The sequence below is a fragment of the Dendrobates tinctorius genome, unplaced genomic scaffold (genome assembly GCF_039654945.1).
Source record: "Dendrobates tinctorius isolate UK_male_01 unplaced genomic scaffold, ASM3965494v1 ptg000083l, whole genome shotgun sequence".
Classification (NCBI taxonomy): Eukaryota; Metazoa; Chordata; class Amphibia; order Anura; family Dendrobatidae; genus Dendrobates; species Dendrobates tinctorius.
Window position 1 is genome coordinate 2,391,466 of NW_027361751.1, and position 19,516 is coordinate 2,410,981.

The following is a 19,516-nucleotide window of genomic DNA, read 5'->3' on the forward strand; positions in this document are numbered from 1 at the left end:
CATACAGGGGGGGAGGATGAGAATGAGCCCAGCCATGCATACAGTGGGGAAGGATGAGAATGAGCCCAGCCATGCATACGGGGGGGATGAGGATGAGCCCAGCCATGCATACGGGGGGATGAGGATGAGCCCAGCCATGCATACAGGGGGGGATGAGAATGAGCCCAGCCATACATACGGGGAGGATGAGAATGAGCCCAGCCATACATACGGGGAGAATGAGCCCAGCCATGCATACGGGGGGGGAGGATGAGAATGAGCCCAGCCATGCATACGGGGGGGGGATGAGAATGAGCCCAGCCATGCATACGGGGGGGAGGATGAGAATGAGCCCAGCCATGAATGCAGGGGGGGAGGATGAGAATTAGCCCAGCCATGCATACAGGGGGGGGGAGGATGAGAATGAGCTCAGCCATGCATACAGGGGGAGGAGGATGAGAATGAGCCTAGCCATGAATGCAGGGGGGAGGATGAGAATGAGCCTAGCCATGCATACAAGGGGGGACCCGGAGTGTGCGGCTGCATGAATTTCTACGTAGCTGATCACTCTGGTCTCGAGTGCCGCTGGCAGTGCCATGTATTGAGGTGCGAGACTCGTACGAGTTTGTCGCAAGTGTGACCCCGGCCTAATGCAGATTTTATGTGTGTGTTTCTTTATTTCACTCTCTATGTACCATTTTATTATAAATATTACTAAACATCGGGCTTGGTATTATCTTGGTATTAGATATATACAGTGCCATGCGAAAGTATTCAGCCCCTGGAACTTTTCAACCCTTTCCCACATATCATGCTTCAAACATAAAGATACCAAATGTAAATTTTTGGTGAAGAATCAACAACAAGTGGGACACAATTGTGAAGTTGAACAAAATTTATTGGTTATTTTAAATTTTTGTGGAAATTCAAAATCTGAAAAGTGGGGCATGCAATATTATTCGGCCCCTTTAAATACTTTTGCTGCAATTACACCTGCAAGTCGCTTGGGGTATGTCTCTATCAGTTTTGTACATCGAGAGACTGAAATTCTTGCCCATTCTTCCTTGCAAACAGCTCTAGCTCAGTGAGGTTGGATGGAGATCATTTGTGAACAGCAGTTTTCAGCTCTTTCCACAGATTCTCGATTGGATTCAGGTCTGGACTTTGACTTGACCATTCTAACACCTGGATACGTTTATTTGTGAACCATTCCATTGTAGATTTTGCTTTATGTTTGGGATCATTGTCTTGTTGGAAGACAAATCTCCATCCCAGTCTCACGTCTTTTGCAGACTCCAACAGGTTTTCTTCAAGAATGGTCCTGTATTTGGCTCCATCCATCTTCCCATCAATTGTTACCAGCTTCTGTGACGTCCGTCCGCGGATCTGGTCTGCAGTAGGGACAGCACCCAGAGAAACCCCGAGACCCTTAATCCCTATACAGGGATCTGGAATTGTAGCAAGGCCCAGGGGGTGGCTGTCTGGTGGAGCCAGTGTGCCAGAGCAGGACGGTCGCCAATAGGGAAGAAGGCGGGGAACCAAAAACGTAGTCAGAAACCGGGAGAGCAGCGGAGGTACAGAAACGGTAGACAGTGGCAGAGTCGACAGTCCAGGCCAAGGTCACAAACCGGGAGAGCGGCACGGTACAAAATCGTCAGGCAGTAGAGGGGTCAGAAATCCAGACTGAGGTCAGAGTCAAACAATAGCAAATCACACAGTAGCACATAGGGGAACCAAGAATATATCCGGCGGCTTGCAAGACCAGTCCCAAGGTATTTGAGGGATCAGGTCATCCCTCACAGGCTCCAGGACTGATGATATCATCAGGACCGCCCCCAGGACCAGGCCAGATGGTGATGCACCAACCCCTTCATGATTGACAGAGGAGCAGAGCCTGCGTCCATCAGATGCCTGCACAGGAGCCCCTTCTCTGTTGCCGTCATCACTCGGGGCGAACCACGGCGCCTCTCAGTGGCCGAGGCAGGAACAGCAGGCCCCGAGTCTGACGGCGATGTGACATTCCGGCACCTCCTAGTGGCCGAGGCCGGGACAGCAGGCCCGAGTCTGACGGCGACGTGACTGTCCGGTGCCTCTTAGTGGCTGAGGACGGGACAGCAGGCCCCGAGTCTGATGGCGACAAGACTGTACGGCGCCTCCTAGTGGCCGAGGTCGGGACAGCAGGCCCCGAGTCTGACGGCAACGTGACAGCTTCCCTGTCCCTACTGAAGAAAAGCAGGCCCAAACCATGATGCTGCCACCACCATGTTTGACAGTGGGGATGGTGTGTTCAGGGTGATGAGCTGTGTTGCCTTTATACCAAACATATCATTTGGCATTGTTGCCAAAAAGTTTGATTTTGGTTTCATTTGACCAGAGCACCTTCTTCCACATGTTTGGTGTGTCTCCCAGGTGGCTTGTTGCAAAATTTAAACAACACTTTTTATGGATAACTTGGAGAAATGGCTTTCTTCTTGCCACTCTTCCATAAAGGCCAGATTTGTGCAGTGTACGACTGATTGTTGTGCTATTGACAGACTGTCCCACCTCAGCTGTAGATCTCTGTAGTTCATCCAGAGTGATCATGGGCTTCTTGGCTGCATTTCTGATCAGTCTTCTTGTTTGAGATGAAAGTTTAGAGGGACGGCCGGGTCTTGGTAGATTTGCAGTGGTATAATACTCCTTCCATTTCAATATGAACGCTTGCACAGTGCTCCTTGTGATGTTTAAAGTTTTGGAAATCATTTTGTATCCAAATCCGGCTTTAAACTTCTCCATAACAGTATCACGGACCTGCCTGTTATGTTCCTTGTTCTTCATGATGCTCTCTGTGCTTCAAACAGAACCCTGAGACTATCACAGAGCAGGTGCATTTATACGGAGACTTGATTACACACAGGTGGATTATATTTATCATCATTAGTCATTTAGGACAACATTGGATCATTCAGAGATCCACAATGAACCTTCTGGAGTGAGTTTGCTGCACTGAAAGTAAAAGGGCCTAATAATATTGCATGCCCCACTTTTCAGTTTTTGAATTTCCACAAAAATTTAAAATAACCAATAAATTTCGTTCAACTTCACAATTGTGTCCCACTTGTTGTTGATTCTTCACCAAAAATTTACATTTGGTATCTTTATGTTTGAAGCATGATATGTGGGACAGGTTGAAAAGTTCCAGGGGGCCGTATACTTTCGCATGGCACTGTATAGATAGATATATCGATATATCGATAGATGATAGATCTATCTAATATCTATATATCTGAGTGTGTAAACATTATTCTGAAAAGTTTGAACAAGAAATGACATCACAATTCTTTTTTTTTTTTGGTATTAATAATAGATTGTTATTTAGCCTACAAAAATGCATACAAATCCGCATGAAAAAACGCTTGGAAATCTGCATAAAAAATGCACGGATTTTCACCGGCATTTTCTGCTAAGAGATGCAGATTCTGTGCATAAAATTCTGCAGACAAATCTGCACCGTGTGCACATACCCTAAGGCTATGTTTCCACGTTCAGGAAACACTGCAGAGAGGACGCAGCTCCATCCAAAGCTTTGCCGGCTTTTGTACGTGCAGTGATTCCGCATGTGTTCATTGAACCATGTGGAATCACCGCATCCTATTCATAGAACTGGGTTATTTATCTGAGCATCTCCACGAGATAAACAGACATGCTATGGTCTAGAAATATGCGCCACATGTGCGTATACGCGGCTCTGCCACCTGCATGTTAGAACACATAGTGGAGATGGGATTTCATAAAATCCCCTCCACTATGCTGTAACATCTGGACATATTGGACATATGAATAAGGCCTTAGTCAGAGACTGGGAAGTAATAGAAGAATAAAATCCATCTAGTAATCCTCCAATGTCTGCTGGACATGGTATGGGGAGAGATTATAGGTCAGTTAGTGCAGACACCAGACTGCTTGTTGTTAACCAGTTAATGCTCTCTTGTCCACCACACTGCAGTGTCAAAAGAGGAAGACAGCAAGACAGGCAGCAACATCGCATCAGAGAGCTCGTGACCTCGAAACAGAAGATCCTCAGATCCTGGTATTGTGACATAATATTAAGAATAATATTTATTCATTGATATTGCGCTATTAAGGCCAGGTTCAGATTGCGTTTTGCAGCCCGTTCAGCGCATAGCATTGACGGGCTGCGCTAACAGTATAGCATAACGCGATCGCAATTTTTCCGTTGCTGCAAGTACCGCATTTGCGAAAACGCAGCAAAACCGCAAGTGCCGCACATGTCCGCAAGTCCCATAGGGAATGAATGAGGCCGAATGCAGTGTTGCCATAAGGGTATGAATAATAGTATAATTCATCGCACACTCAAATAGGTTTCATGCAAATAAGTGTCAATTTTATTACGCATAAAATATGTGGGAGCCAAACCAGAATATATAGCATAAAGTGGAAGCGATATAAGCACGACGTTTCGGCTCAGTCCGAGCCTTTATCACTTTATCGCTGTATCCAGAGTTGGATCTTTGCATAAGGTGCAGAGGGAAGAATAGAACTCCCAAGAAACTAGCCCAAGAAAGGTGGCTGGTTTATATTTCTGTACAGCAGCGCTCCCGCGCCTGGCTGCAATGGCGACACTGGCTGCAATGGCGACACTGGCTGCAATGGCGACGGGAGCGCTGCTGTACAGAAATATAAACCAGCCACCTTTCTTGGGCTAGTTTCTTGGGAGTTCTATTCTTCCCTCTGCACCTCATGCAAAGATCCAACTCTGGATACAGCGATAAAGTTTCTGGAGCTGCGGGTCCGCAGCAGATTTAGGTGCGTTGTACAGTACCATCGTTTTCAATGGTAAACTGGAAAACGCTGTGCACATGCTGCGGATTTTTCCGTGCGGTTTTGCTGCGGTTTACAATCTGCAGCATGTCAATTGTTTAGTGCAGAAACGCTGCAGTTTCACACCTCATCCATTATGAGGTGTAAAACCGCAGGGCAAAACTACAGATTTATCTGTGGTTTTTACTACAAAATCCGCAGAGCCAAAAAACTCTGTGTGCACATAGCCTAAGTGATCGTTACATGACAGATGCGGAAAAACTGCCGGATCTGCCGCGAATGGCGAAAATCGCTGATGTGAAATTAGCCTAAGTCACTACCGACAGTGTCTGCATTAGTCATACTCGCCAATGGGGGAGGCAGCACAAAAAGTGCCTAGGGCAGCATAAACTCTAAATACGGCCCTGACCGTAAGTGCCATAGAAAGAATAGGATCCAGCACAATCAATTTTTTAGCAAATAAACATACTTAAATAATACTGCAAGCTAAGCCCTTGTAGAGTTAAATCCAGGCTTAAAATGAGTAAGTACAGGACTTCTCTAAGCAATGATCCACTATTTGTACTTTTGCTAGAATACAGCATTACACCAAGAGTGGATAGATTTTAGCAAGCGATAGCTGCCAACAAGTAATTAGAATAATGAAATAATTAAATTACCTATTGCATAACCTTCAGGTCAGCACGTTTCCTCACCTTACACTTGAACGGCTTAATATCAGAGTGGACGATCATGTGTGCCTTAAGAGTCTGTTTCTGGACGAAGCTCTTGAAACAGAGATGACACTGGTAGGCTCGGATGTTGGTGTGAATCAGGATGTGCCGCTTCATATTTGCCAGAAGAGTAAATTCTCGACCACAGATCCCACACTTGTGTTCTTTCACACCCTAAATACATGAAGAAGCAAATGATTTTTGAGTTTTTTGTAGTTGTGCACATCACATAAGGTGGGTCTAATCGGTGGGAGCGTTTGGTTTCTCGGCTCACTGGCGCTCAGTCCCAACGCAAGTGAATGAGTGTGAGCTGCAGTAAGCGGGTACAGTCACCAACTGTATGTGCCTGGTCGTACAATAAAGGGGACCAGTTTCATGGCTTTATATTTGGCTAAAACCTTCACTAATCAAATATTGATGCCCAACCTAAAGACAGGACACCGATATTAAAGTCCTGGAAACCGGAGCTGCTTAACCATAACGCCATTCTAACAGGTTGACTCCAGAACCCCATTCTCACAACCTGCTGGCATTGGACCCCCATTAATCAGAAACTGTGATAAGGTTTTATGGTGGTGTAAAAGGGGTTGGTTTAATAATGTTCATTGCTGTATTTATGCCTTTTGCTTACTGGTATTGCTACATGTTCTATGTACTACCTAATGTATGATATGGTACTGCTACCCCTTCTGGGTATTACCATTGCTGTGTTTTCATGTTTCTCATTGTATATAGTGTGATAATGTTCACTATGTTTCATGTACAGTATAGGGAAAGTGTAGTACTCTTGGGTGGACACTGAAGGGGGGCATTCTAATACACAGAATAGTTAGTAGGTAGTATAGGGTTAAGTGTAGGAGTGGCTGCCGAGAGTTAAGGTTAGAGCAGTTAGACGGGGCCAGGGTGCCCGAAGTGTACACATGGGCTATAGGCCGAGGACGGCTTGGCAGCCACGCAACATTAAGCAGCAGCTGCCGTTATCCATGGCCGCTGGGCATCATTGCAGTGGGCCAGTACAGTAAGACGATGTGGCGACTCATAGCCTGGGCGGACGCCTTTAGGGAGGGAGTCGGTTGGAGTGAGGAACAGAAGGAAGTTGGATCTTTGCAGGGAACGGTACAGACGGGTCGGATGCTTTTCCAGATGCAACCAAACCGGGTGGCTGATGATTTTGAGTCTGGGGTGAAACAGGACGAACGAATTGTCGTCATGGTGAGGTTAGGTGTTGTGAATTCTCTCTCTGGCTTCCCTCTGGTGATTACTGAAGATAGTGGAGCTAGTCAGATTGAGAGCTCTCTTTCTGGGCTCCCTCTGGTGATAACTGGAGGTAGTGGAGCTGATCTGATTGACAGAGACTTGCCACCTGATGATAAGGAAGACGATTGGAGATCTGGGGTTTCTGATTGGGATTTAAGACAGCTGACTCCCTCTATCCCTGCTAGTGATTTTCTTCCAGTGCCGCCTGAGGTCTGATGTCTCCTGCTCTTTCCCTGCATGTTCAGCTAAGTGGTTCATTTGCTATTCTGTTTGCATTTGATCTGGTTTTGTTTATCTCTGCTTTGTGCGGGTCAGCTAGCTCCGGCTCGGGCTGTGCTGAATCACCGCCCATATTTTACTGCATGTGCCAGTATGTTTTGTACCCTTTTATATTGGTCTCTTTTTGCTTTGCTTTCAGAATATACCAGAGTGCTGATATAGTGGGGGGCGAAGTCGTACAACTTCAGTGTTTTTGTGCATCAGACGTGTTGGACTTTTTGCAGGGTTTTTTGCGTGATTGCAAACAGTATCTTTCCTTTCCTGTCCTGTCTAGTCAGTGTGGGCCCCATCGTTTGCTCAGTCTATTTTTCTGCCTGCGTTTGTGTTTTCATCTTGTCTCACTGAGAATATATGTTTGGGGGCTATCTATTCCTTTAGGCTCCGGGGCAGTTTAGATTTCCCCTTTCTTGCTTTAGGCTTAGTTAGCTCTCTGGCTGTGCCGAGGCATCTAGGATCATCATAGGTATGCTCCACCGCTACTGCTAGTTGTGTGGACAGGATCAGGGGTCTGCATCCGCTTAGTTACCAACCTCTCTGGTTTTCTGTGGCTTAGTTTGGGCCTGCTATCCACCTCGGTGACCCATTCATAACAGTTAGGCCAGGAAGAAGCTGGGAAGCAGTCTATGATGGTCTGGTCCAGACGTGTGCTACACAGAAGCATCAGCAAAGTAGGGAGAGCTAAGGAAGCAAGTGAAGTTGAATGTGTATCTCATAATGCGCCAACTGTGGATATAATGTGTGAATTTCTAAGTAAAGAAAATGTTCAAGTTATTCTGGACTATGTCTCCATTACTGGGGGTCGCCTGGAAGAAGGGTTGTCGCCACCTGGGAAGTGCCCAGGGGGACCTGAACCTGGAGACGCAGGTACGCTGAGTAGTGGATTACAGTTTTCTATGAGGGAAGGTCGGGACACAGATGATTCAGTGTTTCTGGCCATGACTACAGTCCTGGCCTCCCCTTACACTGAGCCAACCAAGCTAAGTTCAACAGAGCTTGTGCCAAAGGGAACGGTGGCAGTACAGGTTCACCTCCAGGATAATTTGGGCCCTTGTGCAGCATATTTCCAGTGGACCACATTTTGTAAGATCTCACATGCTTCACTAACACTGCAGACTGCAAACCCTAAATTGGTGACAGATGGCATCTGTCAGAATCAATCGTCCAGATGTATGAGTTTGGTGGAAGAATTAATGTGTTATGAACATAGTCTTTCTACAGTTGACTTCTGCACTGAGCAGTGAAGTTGCTGGATGGTTGCAGGCTATGAGAGTGTGTGAGCAATAATTTTTGCTGACATGTCTGATCAGATTTTCTCAAAGTCAGAACTAACTCCTCACGTTACGGAAACCGGTCCTGGACATTTTCTTTTCCAAACAATTTTATTAACATTTTATAACAGAGCATACATAAATGCAATATCATGAGGCATTCATGACACATGAAAGAAAAAATGAAAAAACACAACCAGACTATAAATAATAATAAGAAGAACTCATGGAAACATTTCCAGCCAGCGAGACCATTTCTTTATAAAGGAAGGAAGACAGCCATTCAGCAATGCCAATTTTTGCTCATATGACTTATGTAAAGTCAGCTTTGCAATAATATCGAGTGAAGAGGGCACTCGAGTGGATTTCCAATAAAACGCAATTTAATTTTTAGAAACCAAAAGTAAATGAATAACCAATTTCCTAACTGAAGGATTCAAACGACTTGCATCCAACGAGAGCAGGGCGAACTGAGGAGTCAGTGAAAAATCTGATTGATTTAAAATATGAGAAATAAGAGAGGAGATGTCGTCCCAAAAATGCAGAAGACGGGGACAAAACCAAAATAAATGGGAAAGGCTACCATGATGCCCGCAATCCCTCCAACAGAGAGGGGAGGTGGAAGGGTTGATAAAAGCTAGACGAGATGGCGAATAGTACCATTTCGATATGATTTTAAAGTAGGACTCATGGAGAGCCATAGACATAGTAGCAGAATAGGTTAGAGACATGGTCAGTTCCCAAACATCTGGGGTAACAGAAAAATTCAAAACCGATTCCCATTTTTTCATATATGGGGATTTTATAAATGCAGAATCGTTGCTGAAACCCTGGTAGATATAACGAGTGGACCAAAAAATATTATGGCCTGAGTTGCATAAAATATTGATCGCTGGCTCCGATAGCGGAGGGCAGCGAGTCACCAGTGGAGTCAAAAATTCTTTCAACATAGTAAAGTGTAGAAAAGCAGAGGAGGGAACCCCAAACCTATTCTTAAGATGAGAAAAAGATACAAATTTATCACCACCAAAGATGTCATTTAATTTAGAAATACCCCAGTCAGCCCAAGTAGAATGCAAATCGAATGAATAAACAGAGGCCAGAAAAGAGAGAGGAAGCCTCAACAGGAGTTGAATCCTAGAAAAACCACTCTTAAATTTAAAAAAACTTCCTCCAAGCCACAATAGCAGCCATAAAAATTGGATGATTAGACTGAGATAAATGCTTAGATGTCAATAGATTCAAAATAAGAGAACAAGGAGGGGAATTTTTATTAAAATAAAATTCCAAGTCCGCCCATGAAGGTATATGGCCAGTTGACCACCAACATAGACTTTGCTTAATAAGATTAGAGTAATAATAAGCTGAGATGTTATGCAGTCCCATACCTCCACGTAGCTTATGTTTGTGGGTCGCCCTCACACCCAGGGCAGCGGGGTACCCGGTACCGGGCCGGTGTAATGTGTCACAGCAGCAGTGACCCGGTCCGTGGCCCTGGGCACCCAATATCAATGGTGGTGATGTTAATGGTGTGAAAGTTTATTTGAATAGTTCGTGACGCCACCCGTGGTGTTTGGCAAGGAAGATGGTAAGCCAACGCTGCATGCAGATCCGCTGGGACTGATGGTGTGGTGCAGCAAAGATGGTATAGCTCCCCACAGGTGGAGCTATAGTCCCAGGGCAGTGTAGGTGCAATGGATGAGGAGAGGCACAGAATGGTATAGATGCTGGTACCCAGATGTAGCGGTGCTGAAGGTGTTAACGGCGAATGAATGGAGGACACCAGGGCTTGCAGTTTCAAAGCTTTACTTACAGTTCGTGGTACCCACTGGTGCCTGCCTCCGTGCCGTGTCCTCCGGGGTAGAGACTCAATCAACTTCCCGGACAAGTCAGGGTTCTCCTCTCCAACACTCCACCAACATGTGCCTTTCCTGAACGACTCCTCTATTGCGCCTTTTAGTGTGAAGAACTCCAGTACCGTTGTTCTCTGGAATTCCTCCTGTCAGATGTTCCTAGAACCTCACTTGTATGACAGACAGCTGTAGCCTCTATCGGGGACTCCCTTCTCAGAAGTCCTGGCTCTCTATCCAGTTGCTGTTGTGCCCCAAGTCTTTGATGGGAGTAGTGCATTTACAGCCAACTACTCCACCGGTGTCTGCTGCAGAACCATAAGTGTCCATACAACCTCGGGGACCGGGCCCCGGCCTTGCGCTGAGAACCTATATGCAGGGTTCCTCTTCCAACCTACAACTCCTTTCTGTTCTCATACTCCTTCGTTCCGCGCTGTTCCTTCTCTCTCTTATGGAAGCTTAGGTTGCAGGTCTACGTCTTTCTCCTTCTCTTCTCTTTCCCGTGCCAGCTGGCTCAGATCACTGAGGCAGCTGCAGCACTCTTTCTAAACTGAACTCAAAACTAACTTCAGAACTGAACTCCTCTGGGACTCACCCCAGACTGACCTTCTGTCAGACTGACCTCCTGTCAGACTGACCTACAATTCTAAACTCTCCCTCTCTTTTATACTAACTCCACCCACCTCCCAGCACATCTCATGTTATGAATCAGGGTTCCACGAAGGGTGCTCTGCTACCCCCAGCCTGAAGCTGCTAGGCGGACCTACTGAACTATCCTGTGTGTGGGATGCAGGTGTTGGAGTGTGGAAAAGAATTCCCAACTTACCTAGTTGGTGGGGCACTACACCTTAGGAGAAGGTGCAGTACCTCTGTGGCGACAGAGCCTCAGGGGCGCCGCATTTGTATAACTGATTCGAAGCAATACGGGCTTTTTTATTTCCCCAAATAAATAAATGAAGGCGTGTCTGCAGACTAGTTAAATAAGAAGTGGAAACAAGCAGGGGAAGGGATCTGAAAACATAAAGGATTTTGGGAATGAATATTGATTTGGCTACTAGACATTTTCCCCACCAGGAAAATTCTTTGTCCGCGTAAAAATTAAGGCCTTTAGAAATGGAGGCAATTAGGGAATCTAGGTTAGTGGAAATCAGAGATCCAAGGTTTCTAGAAAACCGCAGACCTAAATAAACAATTTCCCTCTCCGCCAACCCCAAGAAGAGACAGCCTTTATACTCCTGATTTGAGAATTGGTGAGATTAAATTGGAAAATTTTGGATTTGGACTCATTAATCTTAAAATAGGAAAGGGAGGAAAATTTTTGAAGAAGGGATTGTAAATGTGAAATAGAGGAGCAGGGATTAGTGAGAGACAGGAGGACATCATCAGCATATAGACTGATCTTAAACTCCAGACGATCTGTTCGAACACCCTCTATGGAGGAATGATCTCTGATTAATTGGGCTAGCGGTTCTATTGCAAGGGCAAAAAGCAATGGAGAGAGGGGACAACCCTGCCGGGTATCATTAGAAATTGGAAATGGGGAGGAAAAGTGATTATTAATGTAAATTTTTGCTTGAGGGTCAGAATATAAGGCCATAATTTTGGTGATAAAGTCTAAATTAAATCCAAATTTTAGTAGGGAGCATCGGAGAAGTCCTGGACATTTTCACACTGGAGTGCTGGGCACCACTGCCACAGGCCACACAATGAAAACCAGGTGCTTTTAGCTAAAGTAGGGAGAGCTTAGGTGTGCAATGAAGATGCCTGAGCTCCCAGGTCTGTGTGAAGACTTTCCATTCACTCAGCACCCGGCCCATGACCATGTCATGTGTATGCTCATTTAGTGGTGAGAATACTGGGCTGCTGGGCTTTACAGATGTACAAACATGGCTGACAGTGGTCTTCAGTAGGCCCTACAATGCTATGACAGTGTTATTGTTACCTCTCCATCGCACCACAGGGACCTCACCTAATTTCCAACCACTTTAAAGTTTTTTTCACTTTTAAAGAAAATCCCAGTCCCTGGCCAGATATGAGGGAAGAGATGTGGATTGGTGGAGCGTTTTCTGTGTGTGTTAAATTTTAATTTTATTCTGAAGCTAATAGCTAACATGAGCAATGACTGACACAAGATGGAGGCACTGGTGGAGTTACTCACCCTAGCCATGTCCAGAGCTGAGTCTTCACGCTGCTCCTGAGTCTTTTGTTGAATGCAGCGCTGACGTTACGTTGACAGCACAGCAGCTAATCACTGAGCTCGGCGGCTCTGCCTGTATAGAAGGAACACCGCTCTCAGAGACGCTGAGCTCCATGATAGGCTTCTGGGCTTTCAAAGTGTTATTAGAGCTACAGTGATGAGAAATACCCAGAGCAGCAACAGAGACTGAGCACTGAACCCAGAGACGTTAAGTAAAGTGTGATTTGATTTTATTCTTATAAAGTCAACCTAACGACTGGGATTTTCTGAAAGGAAACAAATCTTTTATGTGCCATTGTCACAATTAACAACGCCATATGAGGGTTCAAATTGCTGTAACAAGAGCTAGCTCTGATCATAGCACCCAAATACCCATTCCGTGCACTATAAAACTAAAATCATGGCTAAGGGGACCTCTTATGTGTAGTGGGCCCCCTCAATTGCCCGCATTTGCTAGGTACTGATGCCAACAGTTTCCACACAAGTTGATATCAATTGCATGTATGGAAAACAATGGTTAAACAGATCTGATGAACTGTTAATTCAGTGATGGTTACAACTTACCTTATGTGTCAGTGAATGCTGCTTGAGATGATGCGGTTGTACAAATTCCATGCCACACTCGGTGCAGATATGTGGCCGGATGTCCTTGTGTTTCATCATGTGATTCTGCAGTTGGCTTGGGTACTGAAATATTTTATCACATTCACTACAATTGTACTGAATGGGGCCCCTGTGGGCCGTCAAGTGTCTTTTAAGCTGTGCCAGTGTTGGGAAGTCAAGTCCACACTCCACACAGATATTTTCTCTCCCACTCTCGTGCTTTGACTCATGGACTTTAAGTTCACTTGGATAGGCAAACCCTCTGCCACATATCCTACAGTTGTAAGGTTTCACATCACTGTGTTGCATCATGTGGCGCTTTAAATGACTGGTTTGGGTAAAAGCTTTATTGCATACCTGGCACTTATGGGGTCGAGTGCCCTGGTGTGTTAACATATGTGTATGCAAATGACTGAGCTGTTTAAAGAACTTGCCACAACGTGAACAAGCATGGGGTTTGATGCCACTGTGCCCTAAAATATGGGTCACCAAATTATATTTAGATGTATAGGACTTTTCACACATTGGACATTTCCAACGTTTGTGATCGCCCACCTCCACGTAGAAGCTATCATCAATCTGAATGTTGACATCAACCCTCTCCACCTTCTGTTTCTTATCCTCATGCCCCTGGATTTGTGTTTTATCCAGAGCATCATCTGCTGTGGGGCCTGTATCAGAAGCTTGATATTCATGCATAGTTTGAGTGGGCATGTGGAAGGGGAACACAATGCCAGGGTAATTTTTGTGAAATAATGGATAAGAAGGGTGTAGACATAGTGATCCAGGAGGCCACACAGCACTTGTTCTTATAGGTTCTTGATTTAAAGGATTAATCCAAAATGGGTCCATAGTTCTGTAATATTGAAGACCAATATTGGGTAAATCAATCATTTTGGCATTGTAACTTGATATGGGTGGTAGATGATAAAACATGGGCAGGTGAGATGGGGCAAACCGCTTTGTTTCTTCTTCTTCTGTCTGAATGCAGGGTTTGTGGTCTTCATGATCATGGAACATCTTACATGGCAAATTCTTTCTTTTACGTGACCCATTTTCTACTACATCATGCAAATGGTGCAGATTATTTTCTGGATGGCTATACTGGTAGTATGGAAAGTGATGTGGATATCCCTGAAGGAAGGGAGATGGTCTACACTTCACGATGGATGGCATTGCTAGTTTGATGAGTGGAAAAACTGGAGGTTTCTTAATGTCAGCATTAAGAGAGGAAGTGTAATCTTTTTCTATGTATGTAACATTCTGCATAGTTCAGCTGAAAGAAGAAGAGAAATAGCAATGGGGTAATAAAAATCTGAAATTCAATCATGAATTATAATTCAAGGCATAACTCTAAATAGTAATGTACAATTTGTACAGGAAAGACGCTCTAAAAGAAAACCACTTTACCCCCAAATGATTAAGCCTATTTTGATTAAAGACACAAGAATTTTCTTTTCTTTTTGTGTCTCATCACTAAATTCAAAGGGTCATGCCATTTTTTTGGCAACGTGGCATAGCTGGGTCTCATTTTTTGCATGGAATAAGTTGTGTTTCTAACAGTATAATTTTGGGTACATTTAACTCATTAACAAAAATAATAATAACTATTATTATTATTATACTGAGCCAACATATTTCACAGCTCCATACAATTCAGAAGATACATGCACAAGCCAAATTAAACAATAAAGAGTAACACATAGGTAATTTATCAATTCAAACAAGAGAAGGTCCTGCTTGCAAGCTAACAATCTGTAAGGCGATAGGGAGTGACAAAACAGGTAAAATGTGCCTCCACTGCATGGTCCAACTATCTTTCATAATAAATAAAGGTCTTCATGTAAAACTGTATGGACCAGTCATCTGCCATTATCTGTGTATTTCCAGATACAAAGTGGTATTGCTTGCTTGAAAGGGTTTGAGAAACAAATATCGAGGGGCCAGATTCAGAAAAAAAAAATGTAGCAGGGGAAAATTGAAAAAAATTACATTAGTGAACTGATATGATAGGCCTGCTTAAAATGATGTGTGCGCAAGACATTTTAAAGCTCTGGACAGTGGGAATTTAACCTTCTTGGTTGGGGTAGTGCAATCCAGAGAACTTGTACAGCACAAAAAAATCTTAGAGACAGGAATGAGAGGTTCAAATTATGGGAGATGTTAGTCTTAGATCATTAGCAGACCAAAGAGCATGGGTTGAGTTGTAGACAGATGTGAGGGAAGAGATGTGGAGTGGTGGAGAGTTTTGTGGGTGAATGTGATAAATTTAAATTTTATTCTGAAGTGGATGGGCAACCAGGGCACTGACTTCCAAAGGTGGAGGCACTGGTGTAGTGCTGGACAAAAAGTGAGTTTGGTAAGAGCGAGACCTATTAGTATAGAGTAGCAGTAGTCAAGACAAGAAAAATATAATGTAAGTAATAGTTTTTACAGTTTCAAAGGTAAGAAAAAGGAGAATTCTGGAGATGTTTTTGAGATGAAGGAGATGTAAATGTGAAAGTGATCGGATATAGAGAGTGAAAGAAAGATCTGAGTCAAGTATAACCCAAAGACAGCAGGCATGTTGCCTAGGAGTTATGGTACTACCAGACACATAAATGGAAGAATTAGGTTTTGTTAGGTTAGTAAAGGAAGGAAAATAAGTCGTTCAGATTTGGAAAGATTGAGTTTCAGGTGTAGAAAGGACATGATGGTAGAGACAGCAGACAATCACTGGTAGTTTGTAATAGTTCAAGGCTGATGTCTGGAAATTACAGTTGTGCTCACAAGTTTTCAGAATTTTTGCTTTCTTGGCCTTTTTTCAGAGACTATGAATAATAACACCAAAACTTTTTCTCCACTCATGGTTAGTGGTCGGGTGAAGCCATTTATTGTCAATCTACAGTGTTTTCTGTTTTTAAATCATATTGACAACTCAAAACATCCAAATGACCCTGGTCAAAAGTTCACATACCCTGGTGATTTTGGTCTGATAACATGCATAGAAGTTGGCACAAATGGGTTTGAATGGCTACTAAAGGGAACATCCTCACCTGTGACCAGTTTGCTTGTATTCATAGTGTGTGCATAAAAGCTGAGTGAGTTTCTGAGATCCAGACAGACTCTTGCATCTTTCATCCAGCCACTGACGTTTCTGGATTGTGAGTCATGGGGAAAGCAAAAGAATTGTCAACGGATCTTCAGGAAAAGGTAGTTGAACTGTATAAAACAGGAAATGGATACAAAAAGACATCCAAGGAATTGATAATGCCAGTCAGTGAAATAGCTTCATCCAACCACTAACCATGAGTGGAGAAAAAGGTTTGGTGTTATCATTCATATTCTCTGATAAAAGGCCAAGAAAGCAAAAATTCTGCCAGGGTATGTAAACTTTTGAGCACAACTGTATATGTACAGTGGGTACGGAAAGTATTCAGACCCTTTAAATTTAGCACTCTTTGTTTCATTGCAGCCATTTGGTAAATTTCAAAAAAGTTAATCTTTTTCTCATTAATGTACGCTCTGCACCCCATCTTGAATGAAAAAAAAAACAGAAATTTTTTTTTGCAAATTTATTAAAAAAGAAAAACTGAAATATCACATGGTCATAAGTTTTAATGGACTTTCAGGGTTTTAATCCGACCTGCAAGAGAAGAAAAATAACTTTTATTATACTTACCTGTGGGAAGGTCCGGTCCAATGGGTGTCACAGGTCCTGGTCCGACGCCTCCCATCTTCTTGCAGTGCTGTCCTCCTGCTTGCCTCATGGCTCCCCGGCATCACGCTCCTGCGCAGGCATACTTATCTGCCCTGTTGAGGGCAGAGCAAAGTACTGCAGCGTGCAGGCGATGGGCCTCTCTGACCATTCCTGGCGCCTGCGCACTGCTGTACTTTGCTCTGCCCTCAACAAAGAGATAAGTACACCTGCGCAGGAGGACGATGCTGAGAAGCCATGAAGCAAGCCGGAGGGCGGCATCACAAGAAGATGTGAGGCGCTGGACCAGGACCAGCAACACCCATCAGACCGGACCTCCCCGCAGGTAAGTATAATAAAAGTTATTTTTCTTCTCTTGCAGGATTGATCGGGAGTAGAGTTGAGCGACTTTGGTTGGATCGGGTTTCATGAAACAAAATTTGTTTCAGATGAAACTGGTCCGAAACCCGACCCCAATGCAAGTCAATGGGGAATAAAAGTCGGCATTGAGTGGATGAATGTCATCCGCTCAATGCCGACTTTTATTTCCCATTGACTTGCATTAGGGTCGGGTTTCAGACGAAACTCCGACTTTTTTTGCCCTATTCGGACCAGTTTCATTTGAAACAAATTTTGTTTCATGAAACCCGATCCGACCAAAGTCGCTCAACTCTAATCGGGGGGGGGGGGGCTTATCTACAGCGTTATAGAATGCTGTAGATAAGCCCTGAAAAGCGGTGGCCGTAACTCTTATCTGCCAAACCTGGTGATAGGTTCACTTTAAGTATCATTAGCATAGAGATACTACTAATAGCCACATTTGCTGATGGATTGTCTATTAGGGTCATTATATAGAGAAACAAGAAGGGGACCCAGGATTAAACGCTGAGGAAGCCCAACAGTAAGGGGAAGAGGAGCAGAAGAAGAGCTAGCAAAAGATACAGTGAAGAAGCAGTCATAAAGGGAGGAGGAGGACCAAGAGAGAGCAGTATGCTTGAGCCCGATAGAGCGGAGCATATTGAGGAGGAGCTGGTGATCCATGGTTTCAGAGGTTGCAGAGACATACAGATGAATAAAAGGGAGAATTGACCATTAGACTTAGCTCTCACTAGGTAGAGACTTTAGTAAGTAAATTTTTAGTAGATTGGATTATATAAGAGACATGGCAAATTAGGCAAAAGCAGACTACGTGTTCCAGGAGTTTGGAGATAAAGGCTACAGGTCTATATTTAACAGAACACGATGGGTCAAGAGATTTTTTTTTTTTATAATGGGGTCACGATGGCATGTATGGAAGTGGAAGGAAAGGTACTAGGAGACAAAGATAGATAAAGTATTTAAGTTATAAAGGTAGTGAGTGACAGTCAAGGTAGAAAGTGAACTAGATGAAGTGCGGGAAAGAAGATCAATGCTATTAAAGGTTTAGAAGATCATTTCCTGTCAGAAATTGTCAGCTTTTTCTTTGAAGTGAGTGACTAGATGAGTAAGCACTAAGGATTGTTGTAGGGGGGCCTGCACATGAGAGATACAGAGAAAGTGAAGTGTCAAAGAGGTGTTTTGGATTATTGGTTAATGAGGAGATGAAGGTGTTGAAGTAGGCTTCCTTAACTATGTGAGCAACTAAGTTATATATTTTAAGCATAAATTATAATGGATGAAGTCTTCTACCAAATATGATTTTCTCCATAGACATTCAGCACACTTAAAGCACCACTCCAGTGGTTTTCTTTTATTTCAGCGATAGAGCGGTGCCACTAATCTATGCAGGGCCAGCTCCAGGTTTTTGTGGGCCCCGGGAGAAAAAGTCTCAGTGGGCCCTTTTAAAACATACCACAATTAATGATGCACAGATACGGCAGAGAAATATAGGTATACAACACAAGGCCCAGCCTGCTCCCTCATCCTTCACATATGCAGGCATGCACAAACACACTGTACACAGACATGCACACACACAGTACGCAGACTTGCGCACACACACTGTACACAGACATGCACGCACACACACAGTACGCAAATATGTGCACACACGCAGTATGCAGACATGCGCGCTCACAGTGCGCAGACATGCACACAGTGCGCACACATGTGCATATGGTTTGCCATCCCAGGGCTGTGGGTACTCGGTACCGGGCCGGTGTCAGCGGGATGTGTCACAGCAGCATTGACCCGGTCGGTGGCCCTGGGCGCCCAAGTAATGGGGGAATTGAAATGGTGGATTATAGTTAATGGAATAGTTCGTGACGCCACCTGTGGTGTTCGGCAAGGGAGGTGTTAAGCCGACGCTGCATGCAGATCCTCTGGGACTGATGGTGGGTGCAGCCAAGATGGTGAAGCTCCCCACAGGTGGAGCTGTAGTCCCAGGGCAGTGTAGATGTAGGGGTAGCTGAGAGGTGCAGGCAGTGTAGAAGCTGGTACCCAGATGTAGCGGTACAGGTGTGTTGGCGCAAGAGTGAATGGAGGACACCAGGGCTTGTAGTTCCAAAGCCTTACTCACAGTCTGTAGTACACACAGGTGCCTGCCTCCGAACTGTGTCCTCCGGGTCAGAGGCTCAATCAACCTCCAGATCAGATGGAGTGCTCCCTTCCAACGCTCCGCCAACATGTACCTTTCTGAACGTCTCCTCTTATAGCGCCTTTAAGTGTGAAGATCTCCTAGTACTGAGTTACACTGGAGTTCCTCCTGACAGGTGTTCCCAAGAACTCTACTTGTACGGCAGACAGCTGTAGACTGCTTCGGGGACTCCTCCTGAATCCCGGCTCACTATCAATGTTGCTGTTGTGCCCCCAAGTCTTAGATGGGAGTAGTGCATTTACAGCCCACTACTCCACCGGTGTCTGCTTCAGAACCATTAGTGTCCATACAACCTCGG

The 19,516-nt window shown here is 44.5% G+C and overlaps 1 protein-coding gene across 2 annotated transcripts in view; it reads right to left on the reverse strand.

The window, feature by feature from the left end:
- The window catches only part of ZNF366 (zinc finger protein 366), a 97,305-nt gene that overhangs the window by 32,570 nt on the left and 45,219 nt on the right, over positions 1–19,516 (reverse strand). For both annotated transcript variants that reach the window (XM_073584054.1, XM_073584053.1), the window contains exons 2-3: positions 12,929–14,243; positions 5,496–5,687 (exon numbers count right to left, since the gene is read on the reverse strand). In XM_073584054.1, the coding sequence (XP_073440155.1) occupies positions 5,496–5,687; positions 12,929–14,236 (1,500 nt within the window). In that variant the 5' untranslated portion in view covers positions 14,237–14,243. The remainder of the gene's footprint in view (positions 1–5,495; positions 5,688–12,928; positions 14,244–19,516) is intronic.